This window comes from Heterocephalus glaber, unplaced genomic scaffold, assembly GCF_053883595.1.
Source record: "Heterocephalus glaber isolate CG9 unplaced genomic scaffold, H.glaber_assembly_v1.0 deba00001538, whole genome shotgun sequence".
Taxonomy (NCBI): Eukaryota; Metazoa; Chordata; class Mammalia; order Rodentia; family Bathyergidae; genus Heterocephalus; species Heterocephalus glaber.
Window position 1 is genome coordinate 25,763,747 of NW_028258333.1, and position 18,659 is coordinate 25,782,405.

Genomic DNA, 18,659 nt, shown 5'->3' on the forward strand with positions numbered 1-18,659 from the left:
AAGCATGAAGAGAATACAGCATTGAAGGAGACTGGATGGTAACCTGCTCCTGCTCCTATTTCAAGGATTTCCACTTTCTCTTTTTCTTTATGACAATCTGGAATGTTCTATAACTCACATTTACTTACTTTACACTGGTAGACTTTGCTCCATAATGGTCAACTCAAAGAAAAGGTCAAATATTAGAATAAACTGGTGGTAACACATGTGATTTTGCCATTCCAGTTTATTGAAATGAGTAAATTTATAGCTTTAATTTGCATACAGAAAAGTGCAAGAGAAAATAAGTATGTACAAAACAGTTGCTTGGGTGATCATCACTTTTAAAAATTCAACTACCTAGAAATAGATGCCTCCAGTTCAGCACTTTTAGGTATTTGGACCTTTAAAGTACTATTTCAAGTCTCTGTTTATGACTGAGTAGGAAGCGAGATGGAAAAATTATGCATTATATAATCAACTGTTCCCATTAAACACAAAACCACAGGACTTTAGCTTGGGCTACCTGGAGCTAATCAAGAGGCTCTCAAGGCCACCTTGTTTAAATCCTGAGCAGTGGTTCTTTTGTCCCTGGAAAGGGAACACTGGATGTGGTTGATTAACACCCACAAGAACCTGACCATTAAGGGTAAAGAGATAACATTTTAAAAACCCACATAAAACAAAACTCATTTTGGCAAGAACAAACCCTTCAGAACTGTGCTAACAATAGGACTGAAAATGAACCGGGAAAGTTTCCAAGGTTATGGGGAAAAAATACTGCAGACATTAGATTTTTGATGATAACCCCAAATACTTTTTCTTCACCTTTTCCCCTCCCATTTATCTTCCTACTATGAAACTGTGGCTTCCAGAAAGTTTCCCAGTTACTTGGTAAAGGCCTCACATGCCCCCTCCCATAAGCACCAGTGTGTTGGGCACAGTCACATTTAGCTTCATAATGTGCTGCTCTGTAGTATACGGTCCTTCATTGTTGAATGGAGCTCAAATTCTCTTCTACATTCACTGCTCTTCTGGACTTCAGCTTGAGGGTGGTGACCTCATCTGTGGAAGGTTATACGGTATACATATGCAGTTTCTGGGACTAGCATTTACTCAGGAGCAAGCCAGGCTCCAGGACTGTGAATCATTTGATGTTTTTTTAATCCCATGAAAATCATTTGCTTGTAAAAACAAAAAAAACAAACAGAAAACCTTGGGGCGGGGGGGAATCTGAACCCAGGAACAAAACAGACTGAACAGAGAATCAGAGGAAAAAGGCAAAGAGAGATGCATAATGTTTTCCCCTCATTTGCAATAGCTAGAAAGTCAGCAAAAGGACAATCTTAGCTTTGAGAGAAGATGATTTTCAGTAAGAGGAGAAACTATCTTTAAAAATGTCCTCAGGTGTATTACATTCCAAATTATCTGAGGAGAAGTTGGATTTCCATTTTATTTAAAAAATTCTCTATAAGTGATGGTTGGAAGGAAGTTCTTTTAAGAAAGTGTCTTGTTCTACTGGAATTTTAGATTTTACGCTCTAAAACAGAACTCTCAGATTAAGCAGGAAGGAATTGGCCTTTTACTCAAAACAGTATGATATAAGGGGTGGTGGTGGCTGCATCACCCAACCAGAAAGTAGAGGGTGTAGTGTTTGGAAACGGTCTAGGAACACATAGATAAGAATTTGGTAGGCAAACTACTTCATTTACATTTAAACTAAAGAGTTTAGGATCTTAGTTTACTTAAAGCCATCGATTCATTTTAGCTTTAGCATAGACAGAAAGTGAAAGAAATTTTACAAGTGGAAGAGGCAAAAAGAAATAAGGCAACAGATAATTTGTCGAAGCTGGAACAAGGACAGTGGTCAGGACGTGTCTGGCTATTAGCTTTGTCCTTGATGACTAAGGCCAACCTTTTCGTTCCTTGGATAGTCAGCATTCCAAGTTCCTACAGAAAGATGGAGAAGAAAAGACTTCTGGTTAGAATTTTTAGACTGAATATAAATGTGTTGAATATCTAGTCATTATTAAACAATGTCAACAATAGTATCTCCCAGGGCCAAAGTGAGGCATTGAAGACAATAAATGTAGAACAAATAATAAAGTGATTAACACAAGTGCTCAGTAATGTTAGCTGTTTTCTTTCACAAGTTATCTCCATTCAATCTATTAATTTAATGGGTTATTGTTGTTAATGTCTTACTGGACCTAATTTACCAATTAAACTTTATCGCGGGTGTGCATGTGGGGGAGAACAGTGCAGAGAGGGTTCATATTATCCGAGGTTCCAGGTATCCACTGGGAGTCTTGGAACTTACCCTCTGTGGTTAAGAGGCTGCTATAAACTCCACCTTATTGTAGAGGTCACATTTGAGATTATATATTTAAAATAATTTTACTCATGGATGAGTCAATGCACAGTTCAGTGGCCATGCTTCAACAAGGCGGTACTGAAGAAAAATGGGATGGTATTCTTTTCACTCTTTTCATTGTTCTGCCCTTAGAGACTGCCCCTACCTTCTCCAAAATGGAAATATACTTTCTTTTCCCTGTTAACTTCAATCTTTTGAAACAGGAACACATTGGTACTGTTGAAAAAGAACAGGTTCCATCAAGGCCTGGCAGGGGTTGAGCTGCAAGTGGTTATACCCAAGAGCTTATCTAGGAAGAAACCCACTGCAGAAGAACCAGCCTTCTGACTAATTTTGATCTTTGACTACTTCTAAAGGAGACAGTACAGCTGTCTCCAATTTAGAGTTGATATCACAGATTAACTGAGAGGATTTAAAAAGAAATACATGGCAGAGGAGTTGTGATCATGATCTATTTAGTTGACTTGTTTGGTGGCTTCAGAAGGGCCTCAGAAGTGGAACATTTTACTGGAAACCAAGTTACTATTAGAACACTTTGCAATCACTTCAATATGAAGGATGAGAAGCTAAAAGCTCAAAACATATCTGGTGAATTGAGTTTTACTTCCATTCAGAATTGAAATATCAAAACACAAGCTTATCCCATGGCCATATCATCATACCTTAACGTATTTAATAATTCTGTTCACTAATGTTCAGCCATTGTTAAATTAGCTCAGTATAGATTTCTATGACTGCTAAATTACAGATATTTACCTTCTTTCCAATTCTGAAAATAAAATCTCACTCTTAACCAGTATCATCCCCCTCACCCCTGCCCCTCAGATAAGCTTAATAGGATCTTCTACTTACAGAGTTAGGCAAAAGGGTTTCCAAAAGCATCCCTATATACATCAGAAGATGCAGGTTGTGGAGAAGCCATCTAAGGAGACATAATTCAGGCAACAAATATAATTATAGTCATAAAATAACATAATCAGAACTCAAATTCCTTTAAAATTCATTTAGGTCATAAACAAACCAATGGATTTACAATGATTTGTGCCTACTGGTTTATATAGATGGTGATTTATACTATTTACTAAAAATCAAGGTTCAGATGACTTATCTTTGCCTCTGCAAATAGGAAATATTTTTATGACCTATAGAATCATGGGTAGAAAATCAAGAACTTAAATCTTTAAATGGTTTTTAAGATAGTATTTTGGTTCAATTTTCTCTCAAAATGCTTTCACAAGCTAGATGAGAGGAGTGATGAGTGGTGTCTTCTATCTATTATTTCTCTAATCCAGGAGAAAGTAGTTCCTGTACAAATAATCTTAGTCTAGTTTGAATGAATGTTGATACTGTGAAGGTTCTCCCAATAAATCTTAGTAAAACAGATGTTACCATCAAAAAGTTATTATGCACACAAGGGTAATTCAGGAAGATGTAGCACCATGTGTCATGTACTTTGGAGCAACAGCTTCTAGGAGTTGATACTTACAGAGGGTTGTGGTGAGGTGAAGGAATCTTTAGAGAAAGGGTTCTCAAATGCTTTGTTGGTTGATTTGGTAACTGACAGGGCACCTTGTCTGGGAGCTGGCTTTGGTGGTTCTAGAAAGCAAAATCCCAAGCAGTCAGGAAACGAGATTTCCTCAATTGTAGCACACATTCAACTTATCTTTGAAACTTAGTTGTCTACTTTTGAAATTTATACCAGTGGACTAAAAATCACCGCTAAATACTAGGATGCTCAGTGATTACCATAAACAAGTCTATCCCATTTCAGAAGCAAAAGCCACATGTATTTGTCTGAAGTGGATGAAATTCAGAGCTCCCTTAAAGTCATGGGAAATAGATGAAGTTTTATTACATAGTCCTCCAATCCATCATATTTCAATAGCTCTTGGCAGCCCTTTCAATAACTATCACTAGAGGGCAGCATTGGAACAATCTTTAAAACTGGCTAAGATAAATAGTTGAGTTCGAAAGGTAAATGGTTATGTTGCCTGCGTTACTACTGAATACCAAAGAAAGCAAGAGTAAGACTATTGGAGAACAAGATAGGGCTCTTTTGAGGGACCTCTTGGGCCCATATGACAGCAGAAACAGTTGGCACAGCAGGCAGAGAAGTGAGTAACTCACCGCTGATCTTGTTGATCTTGTTCAACAGTTGATTAGCATCAAAATCATCATGGTCTACATTCTCCTGGGGAATGCCAACTTTGCTGTTGAAATAACTGGAAAAGGCACTGGAAGTCCCAGAAGAAGGCTGTTCTCCCTTCCTCGAGGGCAAAGCAGGTGGCTGCCGCAATTGGAAGTCCTTAAACATTTCTTTTACTTCCTTGACTTCTGTATCCCCAAGAGGGTCTAAGGCAGTGAAGGCATCACTGGGGATGTCCTTTGGAGCAGCTCTGGGAGGTGGCTGAGGAGGACTGACTACGAGCGAGGGCAGCATGGAAGAGGACAGAGAAGATGGTGGAGGAAAAATATTGCTCTGGAAAGGGTTCCCCAATGGGCTTGTTGCTGACCAACAATTGGGTGTCACAGATACAGAAGAACCCCAAACTGCAGGAGGCGATGGGGAAGTTGAGGCTACAAAGGACGAAGGCTGGCTCCAACACTGAACAGCTGGGCTAGTACCAAAAACAGCTGGCTGGCTGAAAGTTGCAGGTTGGCCACCTATCATGGCTCCCGGGACCATCGGAGTGGACTGGTTAAAGACCATGGGTGGGTTCCATGGTCCTGCTTGAGGGGGCGACACCGGTACACCACCTGAAGGAAGAAGGAGAAGGGACTTATCAGGAGACAAGCTTGAAGTGGACACTGGAATTTTTGAAAGCATAAGTCTCTGAAGCATTTATGGAGCATCTGTATAGCCTTCACTATGGCTTGAGGGTGACATGAAATAAAAGCTCTAAGAGGTTCATCATTCCAAAAGTTAACTGGCTAACATACCACAGCTAGTATTCAAATGCTGGTTGCATTGCAAGGCCCATGTTCTTTGTACCACACCTTTTTGACTTTCCTCACCAGGAGGTTAATACAATCCATAAATGCCTAATCATGAAAAACCGAGTCTTTATCATACATATAACATTAACAACAATAACAACAACAAACAATAAAACTGATGTATCTCAAACAACTAGATCAGAGGCTGGAAAAAGTAGGAACTGCTCTGTCATGTGAACATATCTATATATAAACTATGCTGGGGATGAAGTAATTAAGATAATCCATTGGATGCTGTGAGTCACTGACTTTCCATTTAGCAGCTGGCTTGCGCGTGGAGACATGGAAACCAGCTATTGCGCATGAGCATAAGGTCTCAACATGCTTCCATCCCAAAGAACCATTTCAAAGTTTCCCTGCTTTTTAACACTGCCAAAATTGACATAGCTATATAGATAAAATCTGGCTGATGCCAAGATAGTTTTAAGTTTTATATACAAAAATGGAGGAAAGGCTGTTATCCTAGGAGGGCTGTTTCAAATAAAAGTGCTTCTTGCCATGTGTCATTCACTAAACCTTGCCAAAAATTAGAACAGAGTATTTAAATGAGAAAGAGAGGAGAAAATAAAGGAAACAAGAAACTGTGCAGGGCATGTGATCTGGGTGGGTGAATGGCTCCATTCCCTGCAGCTTTGCCATGTTCATTAAGAATCAGTTAAATCATGAAACTCCGGGTCTCTCTAATTCCCTTCCTTTTTTGAGAGGCTTATTCTCTGCATCTTTTTCTAATACATAGGGCATCTTCTGCCTTACTCTTCCAAGTGTATTAATGAGTCACTTAAAACTGTTAATACTCACAAAAATCCTAAGTTCAGCTTCATACTTTTTTATGGATGATGCTGATACTCTGCTCTCAAAATCTACTTTACTTGCTTTACGGTTGGGGGTACAGTATTCTCTGATGTCTAATCCACTAAAAAGAGGCCTTCCATCTTGGGTTGGGATTACTTTTGCTCCTAGTGTGAGCAGTACTTAGTAAATGGTGGTTGGGGTTGATCTAGCCAAATATTCTTTCTTGTAACTTCTTAGAACTTAAATCCTCTGTTGTCATGAATGTTGGCCACGTGGCTGGGAATGCATTTGTACTCACAAGCGGCAAGTTTCAGAAAAGGCTACCTTACTTAACACGCTTGTTGTTAGGTGAGGGAACTAGATAAAGAATGTAATTAAAATTGGGAAGGTTACGGTCTATGCCTATAGAGACAAACTCAGGCACACTGGCTTCTAATCCAGCATCGTTCTCCCATTTTGTCTCCTTAACAGCAAGGCACTGGACTACTTTTTTTTCTAAATGATATGTTAATTCAATGTCACAGATATAGAAATTAACCTTCATTTGCACTAAAGAATATATGTCTTCATAACAAACCAGGGGACAGTTTCTCTTAGAATCTATAATATAATAGAGGCCCTATTGTTAGTGTTTTAAAACAAATTCATTTAAATTTTATTTGCTGAATGTGAAAAGAAAGAAAAAGTGGAAACAAAGTTTTTTGTAAATGGGGGGGTAGAGGGGTGGAAGGAAGGGCAGAGGAATTGGAAAAAGAAAAGAACCAAGATATATTATGGGCAGGTACAAATTCCCAATGATAAATGTGATGATAATGTATACCTAAAATGTACCAATAAACTTAATAAAAAAATAAATTTTATTAGCTGAAGCCAGGGTCTCTCACTAATAATTTTCACCAGTTAGATGTACACACATACACACACAAAGGTAGAATTTTATCAGGTTTCACTTTGGATTGTTTGGCTTTCCTTAGAAAAATTCATAGCTTTAGTCATATATCATATCAGTACGAGTAGTGTTTGTAAAAGAGAAAATTATTGTATTTTCCAGGAATGAAAGGCTTTCCCAGTATATGCTAATTTTGGCCTTCATTGCCATCTACCACATTCCACATGTTGTATTTCTAAGACATTTACAGCCCAGCTGGAACAAGTAGGGCCAAGGACTAAGGAAAAGGCAGTATGGGCACAAAACATTAATTTTATTGCCTTCTGAAGCTACGTGGAAACACGGGCTCAGCTTTCTCTGACACCCTCTCCCCACCCCCAGGTCTCCAGAGGAGACTGTCCCCCAGCTGGTCTAGCGGAAGCCAGACCTCCAACCTTCCATGGCTTGGCTGAGGATCCCTGCTAGTGGACAGGGGCTATACTGTAGAGCTCAGTTTGAGTTCCATGTCCAAACTTAAAAGAATCATCAGTATTCTGCAGTTGTATACCCCAAGGCCTCAACAGGGGCACCTAGCCAAAAAGCTTCACTTCGTCTGAATAAATTAACAGTTATAGGGTCCAGCTGTATTTTCAGGCTGACTTGTTAAATATTGGCTGTAAAAATCCTTCAGGGCATTGATATTAGACTACAAAGCTCTGGGATGTGATCTTGTCACAGGGATTGCATGCAAGTTTTCTGCCTTTCTGGGCAGGAAAGACACTAACCTGCTCTACTGGGGATGTAGGAAACAGCCCATCCAGAAAGGGGAAGACCCAAGAGACACAAAATGTTTAGGGAGAGACTCTCCATGAAAATGCCAAGCAGAGACCTGGAACAGAACAGCTTCTCATACTCACGTGGATTTTAGCCACTCGGCAGTTCAGTGCTACTCAACCACCACCCTGATATGATTAAATAGATTTATTGTGGCAGAACCAAAATATTTTCCTTTGCAGGAAACAGCAGAGGGAAAAAGAAGGAAGAGAAGGAGGAGAAGGAGAAGAAGGAGAAGAAGCCGCAGCAGCAGCCTGGTGACTGACTGCAGGAGGCAAAGAAAACCAAGATTTCTGGTCAAATTTTAGCAAAGAGGAGAGTTCTTCTTTATCTATTGTACCCCATCTCCCAAGCCAGAGTCTATTTCAAATTTGTAGAGGTGCCAAGAAGCAGAAAAACAGAGTCCCCAGCAGGACAGCAAGAACTGTAGGGGCTTCTTAAAACCGTACTATGGAATCAAAAAGAACTGGAGGCTATGGACAAAGAATAGCAGGACCAGCCCTCATACATGGCCTTTGCTATCATCCTGCAGCAAAGGGCAAAGTGGCTGATGTAGCTAAGGACACTTTTATAGCTGAGAGCCCCAGCACATCCTAGGTATCTGACATAATTCCCACTCTTCTCATATCTTTGTGCTTCCTCCAATTCCAGGTTTCAAGGACTTATCTTCTAACTCTATGGAGACACTCTGCTAGCAAAATATTGGCAAGGAACTGCTAAGGAGGAAGTACTAAAGACTGACTGGGATGCAGGACTGGTCCACACTTATCAATGCTGAGAGACAGAGCTGGGCCTAGAACCTAAGACTTTCATCCTATGGCTTCGACTTACTTCAGGCTTCACTTATACCCGACTCGGGGCATATACTATTTCAAAAGGTCTCCAGTCTGTATGGCAAATGATATGGAAGGGATGCATGTTATTACTTTTCCAACACAGAGAACAGACAAGATCTCATCTCCTTTCACCACTGAAGCTGCACCGGGCTTCACATTCCCTTGTAGCCACCTCCCAAGAAGACATTACCAGCTGGTTCTGGTACCTGCAATACTGAAAATGGATTTCTTGTCACATGCCAAGAGTATTAAATGGAGGTGGGTGGTGCAGGAGTAAAAGTGAGAAAAGAGCTGCCTTGGATTTCCAGTCTTACACCTAGGAACCTACTATGGATAGGAAATGGAGTCCCCTGTGGATCATGAGTCTATGGATGAAAGTAGCAGAGTTGTACCCAACCGAATCTCTAGGCACTCACCTAGACTGGCAAGAGGCGCCACTGGGGTAGGGACACTTGTTTTGAAGAGGTCCAGAGGGTTGGTCTGCAGGGGTGCAGACTGTCCTGTGGGTGACGTCTGGCCTGGAGGTTCTGAGACGGGAGGAGCAAAGATGTCTGATGCAAGCAAGTCATTTGCTGAAGACTGACAGGGCAGGGAGGGAGAGGGAAGAGTCACTCAGCAACAGTGAACACAGCCCGGATCTGGTTCCTACTCTACCCCAAACTTGAGATCCACAAAAAGAAAACTTTTTTTCCTGTTACTGATAAACTACAACTGCCTAAAATAAGTAAATAAGAAATATGTAAGAGACCAAAGGGGAAGGAATAAAAGATAAAGGCTGCTACAATGGGTGGGCTATTGGGACTTAGTGACTGATATAACCTAGGACTTGAAAAATTAAATCTCATTTAATTCATTTATTTGTATCAGTGTGGTCCTGATTGATTCGAGGCTTGAGGCTGGGAAAGAAAAGGTGACTACAAATAAGTATTCTAAGCAATTTTGACCATCCTACTGGATCTAAATAAGTCTACATGGAAAAGATACAGTTAATGATTAGGTAAAACTGCATATTGCTATGAGAGTTTTCAAAAGATACCTATAGAAACTGCATTTGAATGAAGCTGGTAATAGTACATCTGTAAGTTTCTTTTAAGAAAACGGGTTATAAGTCAATGTTTAAAAGAGAAGATAACCTTGAAAATGTTACACCACAACCCCCATGGACATTAGTGCAATACAACGGGTGTGCACCGTGTGAGTTAGTGTGGGAGGGGCCAAAGGGGTCATGGCAACTCTTGCCCTCCCGCCCCAGAACATGACAATCAAACTTACCAGAGGCAGAGAAGCATAGCAGCATTAAAAATGGAAAAACTTGTGTTTAGTTTAGTAGTAAACGACAAGACATGCAAAAGGAAAGCAGGTGTGACAAACACTGCTGAGAAACTTAGAAAGAATGACCACTAGAGGAAGGCGTTCCTGCAGAACAGCTGTGCCTGATCCCACTTTCTATTTACAGCCACATGGAAACTATAAGAGCAGTGCAAAGAGCTTGCATCACACCACCCTTCGGTACCGAGCATGCACTCTGCTAATGGAGATGTGGAGAAGACAATTCACCTTAGCAGTCCTTCTGCCTCTTCCGGGTTTGGTACTTTGTGGAGGTGGGATAATAGCTATGGAGTCATGTGGTGAGGACTGGACAGAGTTTTCCAAGTCCTGCTTTATGCCATTCGGTACAGAGAGTCCTGTGGGAGGGCTTCCCACAAAAGGGTTCGGGGAAGATTTGATATGGAAGCCATTCTGTTCTCTTTCAGATACCCCATTTTGAGTTCTCACTGCTGGCTGGCTTTGCGTACTTGAAAAGGGCCATGGGCCTGTCTGAGCTTCCTGTTTGCCAGTCCGGTTAGAGATTTGGTCAAATTGCTGACCAAAGTAATCAACATCACCATTTTGGGGCCCATTACTCAGTGGAGTACACAAACTACTCAAATTCTCTTTCTTCTGATCTGGAGGTTTGAGAGAATCAAACGAAGAGGGTGTCGATTGGTCTGGCTGTGCAAAAGGATCATCACGGAAAGGGTCAGGATTAGGTGTGGGAAAGAAGTTGAGATTGGCAGAAAAGGCATTTTCAGGCAAGAAGGATGCCTGAGGTTTTGGTCGAGGAAGAGAGCAGGAGGTGATGCCATTTGTTAAGAACGGATTTTCTCTTAAAGAATTCTGATTGGTGTCGATTTCAGAGTTTAGATCCACTAACAGGATATCTTTGCTTTCCTATCACATTTGGGAAGAAAAAAAAAAAGAAGAAAGTGTTAGTCCATGTTATGACTTCAAATGAGTAAACTATATAAAGTGACTAGGATCACTGAAATTCCCATTAGAATTTGGTCTCTATAAACTGGGTGGCTGTTGTCTCCTCCCATCACCAACCAGAGAGCATTTACTGGCTGTGTACTGCACTGGGTCTCCCGCCCCCTCCCTCACAACGTGCTCTTATTTCTCAATCTTGTTGGCTCTTCATTAAGTGAAATCTTACTGTTGTTTACTTCCTGTCTCTGCTCACCTTCGTTCACACATACAGATCATGACTGCCTTCACTATCAGCATTGTTTTAATTCACACCTTTGATTTGTGAGTCACTCTAAATGATTATCTAAGTATGCTGAGCTTAAGATAAGAAATCACTTCTGAAGCTTAGCCCAGCTTCCATACTCCGAGTCTTTAGCATCTCCTCTCTAAATGAGTGAATTCATTGGCTAATGCTTTCATATTTTATAGTTCTGACTGTGATAAAGTTGAAATACATTTCCCTGTAATTGGTCTAGATGTTTCTCCTGGAGGAAAAATCATTTCCCTTTACATCACAGCTTTCCAGTATGTCTCTCTCAATGCTGAAGGGTCTTGTTGAAGATATTCCCCAAGTTGGGTGTCTCATCCTCACCACCCTAGTCTCTTCCTTGGATATATCCTTCTTTGTCTATATCCTTCTATGACATTTAGAACTCTTGTCTCATCTAATCTATCACATATTAACCTCTTGTATTTAGATGTATTTTTCAGAATATAGCTTACAGTTGCCTGTGCAGTGGAAGTAATCCCTATCTATTGAGTGTTAATTCAACTAATAACTTCCATTTATGTATAAGGTAAAGATGTGTTTTAAGTACTAATCTGAAAGACATAACCAAATGCCTAACTCCACTAATTCTGTTTCCATTATTTTAATTATTTGGTTTCTCTATTGTTACATAATTTTTTTCTTCAGCATAAACGCATAAAATTTGATAAATCTAATGCATTTTTATTCTAATTACTGACTTAACTAATCATGATTCACCCTGGGATAGAAGTCTCATACTGACTTTTTTCTGACTTTAATCCATTAAATACTCAATTATGCTAGCAATCGAAGATTATAAACAATAAAGAGTGCCCAGTTGGAGTGGAAGTTAGAAGAGACACCTAGCATTAATTTGAGCACAGCACTCAATTTTTGATCATTGGAACAAAAACAACTTTAAGGGAATATTAAGTTCTCAAATTTGTAAGTTCAGAAGGACTCTAGTAGGTCTTCTTAACTTTTAGAGAAAATGAAAGCTCAGTTCCTACTTTCTGGCCAAAGAAAAGAAAGAAAAATCAGATTTAAATGGTATTCTACGTTTTGGCTTTCATTACTATGAGGTATAAAAACACAATTTTTAAAAGTCAGATTTTCTCTTTATAATTAGAAGAATTTGTCACAAGAAACAGCTTGTAATTAAAAAATTTTTAATCAAAGAAATGGATTGGAAGATCTCTTAATGAAGAGATGTTTTAAAAATCAAAAGGGCGGGTAAAATGTATTACAAAGCTTGTGATTTTGATATTTATTTCTTTATAAGCCACCTCTACGTTAAAACAGATGGGTGTTCACAGCTGGCAGAGTTCTCCTTTTCAAATACTTCAGAAGTTCTTAGGACACCAAACAGGAGCCAAAAGTTACACCTCTGAATCGTCACCCTATAAGTAAAATGTATAAGCTTTCCTCAGGTCGGGGCTGTTGTTAGTCCAAGGCTAAGTAAGAGCCTAGCTCAGAGATTGCAGCTGGGGAGTGGGAAACTCCTCATCCACCCTTGCAGTGCTTTGTTGGCCTGTCCACACTCCACTCCCTTGGACACCCTTTGAGCACCTAAGAGACAGTCCCTGGACACAGGAAAGTGAAATACACTCCCTGCTCTTAAGGAGATCCCAGAATGGGGACATCCAGGCAATCAGGTATATGCACAAAGATGAGCATTAAAGCCTAAGTTCCACATCTCCTTTCTTGCTGGTTCAGATCACATAATCATTCTAGCTTGCCAAATCCAGGGCCTTTCTACTTAAAGCCATTGGTGGCTTCCTACCATTCCATGTAGGTATTAAACTTCTATAGGCCAGCTTTTAAAATGATCCACGGTAGGACCCAGTTTGATTCTGACCTCGCCAACATTTCAAAAATCCAACTCAAATTCAGATTCTTTACAAATGACTTTTCCCAATTATTTTTCTATTTCAACTTTACCTGTGTCCACCTGGAGGCACCATATGGGGTGTACACAACCATATACACGATACTTGAACTTTCTAACCTGATCCCATCCTTTGTATCAGATTTAATCTCCTTGATGGTAGATCATGGCTTACATTGTTCTCATACTAACCAAGCTTTCAAGTAGCCAAGTTGTTAATGTTAAAGAGCATGTCTCTCTCTCTCTCTGAAACATTATAGAAGGATAATACTCAAGTGATTTTCAAAAAAAATCATGTTCTAATGGATACCACTTAGTTTACAACATGAGCATTGTGTGATTATTTGAAATGCATAAAAGTCTGTCTATCAATTTTGGGGAAACTGCAGTCAATGGAACCACTAATAAACTCTAGTTAATTTTGATTTCTTTCTTATAGACCTTGTAGAGCACTTGTTTTGAGTTAAAGTCAACAAAAGCATAAGAACAGGACTTCATTGGCTCTTTCATTGGAATCCTAGTTCATATCTTGGGCACTTTCACCCTTGCAGTATATCCCTTTGAATATCGTACTTGGAAATTAGGTTGCTCAAATATCAATTACCCTTGAGAAGGGGCTATCAATGGAAGAGATGGCAGAGTTGTTTAGGAACCCAAAAACTCACACAACAAGGACAGACCTTTCAGGGTCATCTAATCTAGTATATTACAAAAGTTTATCCTCTGAATGATAGTAAACATTAAAAAGAATGAAGAGCCAGGCATGGTGGCACATGCCTGTGATCCCAGCACTTGGAGGCTGAGGCAGGAGGATCGCCTGGAGGCCAGCCTGGGCTACATAGTGAGTTCAAGGCCAGCCTGGACTACAGAGCAAGATCCTATCAGAAAAAAAAATTGTTTTTAAAAAGAAAGGTTCTATAAACAAATAAGTTAGGACTCAGTTTTTAAACGAGCATTAAATCAGTTTCTTCCTGCACATTTTGCAGAGCCTTACATGATGCTCCCAGTGGTGTGGTCCCCACGTAGAGGGGCCATGAAGACTGCAGGAGCCTTTGCTCCCCCTCAGCAGGCCCATGGTTTCTTCAGTGAGGTCTCACACACCTACTTTTTCTGAAGTACTCTGGGAAGTAAGAATCTTGGCCAGTCTCCAACCTGCTGTTCGAATTCTTGAGACCTTCTTCTTGTAGACTTGCTTGATAATTTTCCAACATGAGACTCCTCACAATATTTTCCTCATTTTCTACACTAATTCTCTGTTTGTGTAGTTACCATTTTCTCATCCTTCATGTTGAAGTCTATAAACTCCCTTCCTAAGGACCCCCTAAAGCAGCTAAGTGTCCTGTACCTGGCATTAGTTAATAGGTTTTGTGATGAGTTTTAATGCTGGTCTCCCTTCTACACAGTGCATCCCATGATGGCACTGATGTCGTATGTCTTACTGGGGGGCTTTGCCAAGAGCAGGAACTCAAGAAGTTGTTAATAAATAATACAAGATGCCAGAGGTCATTCAAACTTACATGAATATTTTCATCTGTGGCTTGTTTTATAAGGTCTGAAGCTCAGGGCTTTAGTCTTGAATCTGGACCTCTTTTTGGGGCAAATGAGGTTTTTTGGGTTTTGTTTTTCGCTGAACTACTACTTTCTTGTCCAGGGAGAAAACATTGCTCTATTTTCACAGTTTCGGTACAGATCAGTTCACACTGAGAAGTCTGGATATACTGTAATGATCTATTAAAAACAAGCAAGTTTCTGAAAAGGATAGGCTTTGCTTGTACATAACAGCCTTTTGTTGAAGTTTTACTTTACAATAAGTTTATATTGCTAAATTGCAACAGAAAGTGGGGGAAAACTGAAGAGTCCAGTAAGCTTTATGATGAATCATGCAACAATCATACTTTCTTCAAGTAGGCTTATGCAGAGAATTATTATTCAGCTTCTCCTCCTGCTCCCACATAATATCAAGAAGGATCACATTGCCTGACCTATTGCTCAGATTTAACCTCTAAGCAATATTAATATATCTGATAGGTTCCCCTGGTGATTTAAGATTTACATTTAGTCTAGCAGCCACTTACATTTTATGTGGAAAAATCAGCAGTCACCTTCCAAATTTCAATGAGATGCTCAAGATTTCTGGTTAAAGGCTAATTTTGAATGATAGATGTCATTTCCATTACATTGCAAATTTAAAAACAAGCACTTACTGTTGGACTATTTAGGTCAGGAGGTGTAGACATGTCCCCAAACAAATCCATCTGGTCAACACCCTTAAAAAAGTATTTGGATTAGATTCAGATGTCTCCACTAATAAGGATTACTTTGTATATTGTTGCAGTTTTTAGTTTCCTATACTAAGGGATTTTCATTGGTAAGCTAAGGCAGGAAGATCACCATGAGTTCGAGGCCAGTCTAGGCTACACAGTGAGTTCAAAGTCAGTCTGAATTGCATAGCGAAACCCTGTCTCAAAAAACCCAAACCCAAACCAAAGCCAAAACAAAAAGCCCACAAATGGATTTTCACTTAACTCATACAGATTTGATTTTGAGTTATTTGGGTCAGGAGGTGTAGACAGATCCCCAGACAAATGCATCTGGGTCTACACCCTTAAAAAATATTTGGATTAGTTTCAAGATTATTTTGTATAGTGACATAAATGTTACACTGATGTTTAGAAAAATACTTGCCGCAATTGGATTTTCATACATATTCAATACAAATTTAGCATCAGCAACATCTTCGGAAAGTAGAGCCTATGTTTAGGTGAATAAGAATCATAAAATATCACATACATACCAATTTCAGTTTATTATCTTGTTCATCAAGAGTCATGAGTGCCTCACTTCCATTCTGAAAAAAATGACAAATTTTTAAAAATAAGGTAGCTGATGAGTTTTCCCTCCAGAATGTATTTTCCTAACATAGTTGCTTTATCAGGCAGTTGTAATTTTGGTGTCGATCTTTTCACTATACATCGTCCATGAGCAGAGAGCCCATAAACACTCAGCCAGCAGGAAACAGTGCTTGGGCAGGTCAAGAACAAGACCTCACACACATCACACCCACAATCGCAAGAAGTAAAGCGTGGTTTTACCTCGACTGCTTTGTTGGCTTCTTCAGCCTATAAAGAAAGACACAGTTTCAATGAAGTATTTGTAGTTAAACAAGGCTAAACTAAAGAACAAATATACGTATAATCTCATATGCATAAGGCAAGAGCCTTGTGTATTTCACCCACCGGTACATTCCCTTCCCCTTTTCATATAGATACTGGATTTGAATAGAATTACTAGATTTGACCTGGATTTTCTGAAGTTCCTATAACGGATGCAAAGCTTTTAGGGAGAAAAGATAAGAGGCAGGGATGGAAATGAGCAGCACTGCCCTCCTGGGAAGAGCAGGTGATTCTGTACTTTGAAGAACCCTCAGAGGCTGTCTCCAGACAGGCCCTATGTATGGGTAACTATACGCACGGTCCTGACATGGTTCAGATGCAGCAGAGCCTCTGTCAAGTAGTACTTACCTTTTTCTTTTCCTCTTCCTTTTTCTTTACATTATAGATAACTTGAAAAAGGTCTTTAAGGTCAACGACTAATGGCTCAGCCTAAGGCAAGAGAAAATATCATCAGTATTTTACTTAATTCTAATTACCATCTTCTGTGTCTCCATTAGTTCTCCTTAGTACTCATTTCTTTTTTCTCTTAAAACTCCTTCCTTCCTTCCTCTGGTTTATAGGGCTACCCGCCTCTCCACACACACTGCCATTACAACCCTCAGACACATAAAGGGCAGAAGGGTTAATAAGTATTTGGTACAATAAGAGGTACCAAGACTATTTTTAATGATCCTTATAGTTTCTGGGAATGATTCACTGTTGTTCTAAAATCAGCACTGACCTTATAAGAAAGTTCATTCTTACATCTTTGTGCCACACACCAATTTGGGAGTTCATGACATTTAAAAAAGATATTTTAAAGCTGGGAGTGGCTGCATATGCCTATAATAATTCCAGCACTTGGAAAGCTGAGGCAGGAGGATCACCATGAGCTTGAGGCCAGCCTGGGCTACAGGCAAACCTATGCTTCAAAACACCAGAAAAAAAAAAAAAAAAGAAGAAGAAGACAAATAAAAGACTGTTATTCTCTGAATCATAGTTTTACTCTCTTGTCAGGCACAGTGGTACACACCTGTAATCCTAGCTTTTTGGGGGCTGAGGCAGGAGGATTACCTGGGCAATACAGTGAGTTCAAGGCCAGCCTGAGCTACTTGAGACTTGCCTCAAAAAAAGTTTACTCTCCTACATTCAATTGTTTCCAGCGAGTTTTGGAGTTCAGTTTCAGACATTCCTACTCTCCACAAAGGATAGTCCCCCAGGCTGACATCAAGGCCTGGAGCTTACCTGTTGCCCAGTTTTTATGGCAAAAAACTGATGCTGGCCTTCTCCTCCACACACGTAACCGAATGCCCGGCTGTCTGTCACATCCCGAGCAATGAAAGAAATCTTATTTACTGGATGTTCATGCTCTATTACCTGAAAAAAGAACATAAAGAATGATTTATTGAGAAAACAAGAATAGAGCTGGGGAGGAGGTTAGTGGTCCATAGGGTTGACTTTTAGATCTCCTCAGACTGTCTTCAGACACACACATGAAGGCACATGGGAAGAGGCCAAAAACCTTTAAAGGAAGATGTTTTGCTCTCTGTTTGAAGGCTATGGTAGCTATCATTTATCCTTGTTCAAAGGTGCTCCAAAAGAAAGGAGGAATAGATTACAAAAATGAGAAGAATGTTCCTTCTTAAAATATTGATGTTTGATTCTTTCTAACCCAAAGGTTTGATGCCATGTGATTAGGAGATCCAGAATTTCTAATGCCATTCTTAATAAATTCCATATATCCTTTAAACCAGCCCAAGCAGGTCTACCTTCCTAACTCAATGACAAATTTAAATGAACGGCATGACTCTGCCAGAGAAGTAGTCACAGAGATCCTGTGATGGTGGCTCTGTGTGGCTGAGAAGCCATCCCATAATTACTAGGAGAACCCTAGTGTATTCTAGAAGTTACCAAATGCTGCCATGAGGTACTTTTCCAACCTATCCTAGACAGTCCATGTCATGATCCAGGAGGCACGGTTGACAAGGACTTTACAAGTTTGGTAGTGTCTTCCCCCTGATTTTTCCCTCTTTCTCACATTTTGAGGAGAGAGATAATGTCTGTGAGAAACCTGCCTCCATTCTCTGATGGACTTGGGAAAATGGGAGTTGAGAGCTGAGGGGTAATGATGGATAAGGTGATAAGAGCCTGAGGACCTGAAGGCCACGTGCTCCAGGCTCAACCTAAGTGTGACTGGTGGGCTGCCATCAGATAACAGATATCTCTAGGAAGGAAGGAAGAGTAACTGGAGATCTTCCCACAGGGTCTCAATGAAACCAAGTATGGAACAGCAAAGAAAAGGAGCTGCAAACAATGCTAGAAGTAGAGGAATTTTACTTTATGTTTCATGAACAACAAAAACAAAAATCCCACAAGACTTGCAGCTCTTAGATAAGGGTCAAA

The 18,659-nt window shown here is 39.9% G+C and overlaps 1 protein-coding gene across 13 annotated transcripts in view; it reads right to left on the reverse strand.

Annotated features, from left to right (window-relative positions):
* Positions 1 to 208: 208 nt before the first annotated feature.
* Dab2 (DAB adaptor protein 2) overlaps positions 209 to 18,659 on the reverse strand; it is a 54,592-nt gene continuing 36,141 nt past the window's right edge. For 4 of the 13 annotated variants that reach the window (XM_021261471.2, XM_004848584.4, XM_021261468.2 and 1 more), the window contains exons 5-15: positions 17,502 to 17,633; positions 16,626 to 16,706; positions 16,197 to 16,223; positions 15,899 to 15,952; positions 15,309 to 15,371; positions 10,238 to 10,891; positions 9,097 to 9,259; positions 4,481 to 5,110; positions 3,840 to 3,949; positions 3,206 to 3,275; positions 209 to 1,929 (exon numbers count right to left, since the gene is read on the reverse strand). In XM_021261471.2, the coding sequence (XP_021117130.1) occupies positions 3,210 to 3,275; positions 3,840 to 3,949; positions 4,481 to 5,110; positions 9,097 to 9,259; positions 10,238 to 10,891; positions 15,309 to 15,371; positions 15,899 to 15,952; positions 16,197 to 16,223; positions 16,626 to 16,706; positions 17,502 to 17,633 (1,980 nt within the window). In that variant the 3' untranslated portion in view covers positions 209 to 1,929; positions 3,206 to 3,209. The remainder of the gene's footprint in view (positions 1,930 to 3,205; positions 3,276 to 3,839; positions 3,950 to 4,480; positions 5,111 to 9,096; positions 9,260 to 10,237; positions 10,892 to 15,308; positions 15,372 to 15,898; positions 15,953 to 16,196; positions 16,224 to 16,625; positions 16,707 to 17,501; positions 17,634 to 18,659) is intronic. The other 9 variants (XM_087189332.1, XM_087189330.1, XM_087189331.1 and 6 more) reach the window with 4 other exon arrangements.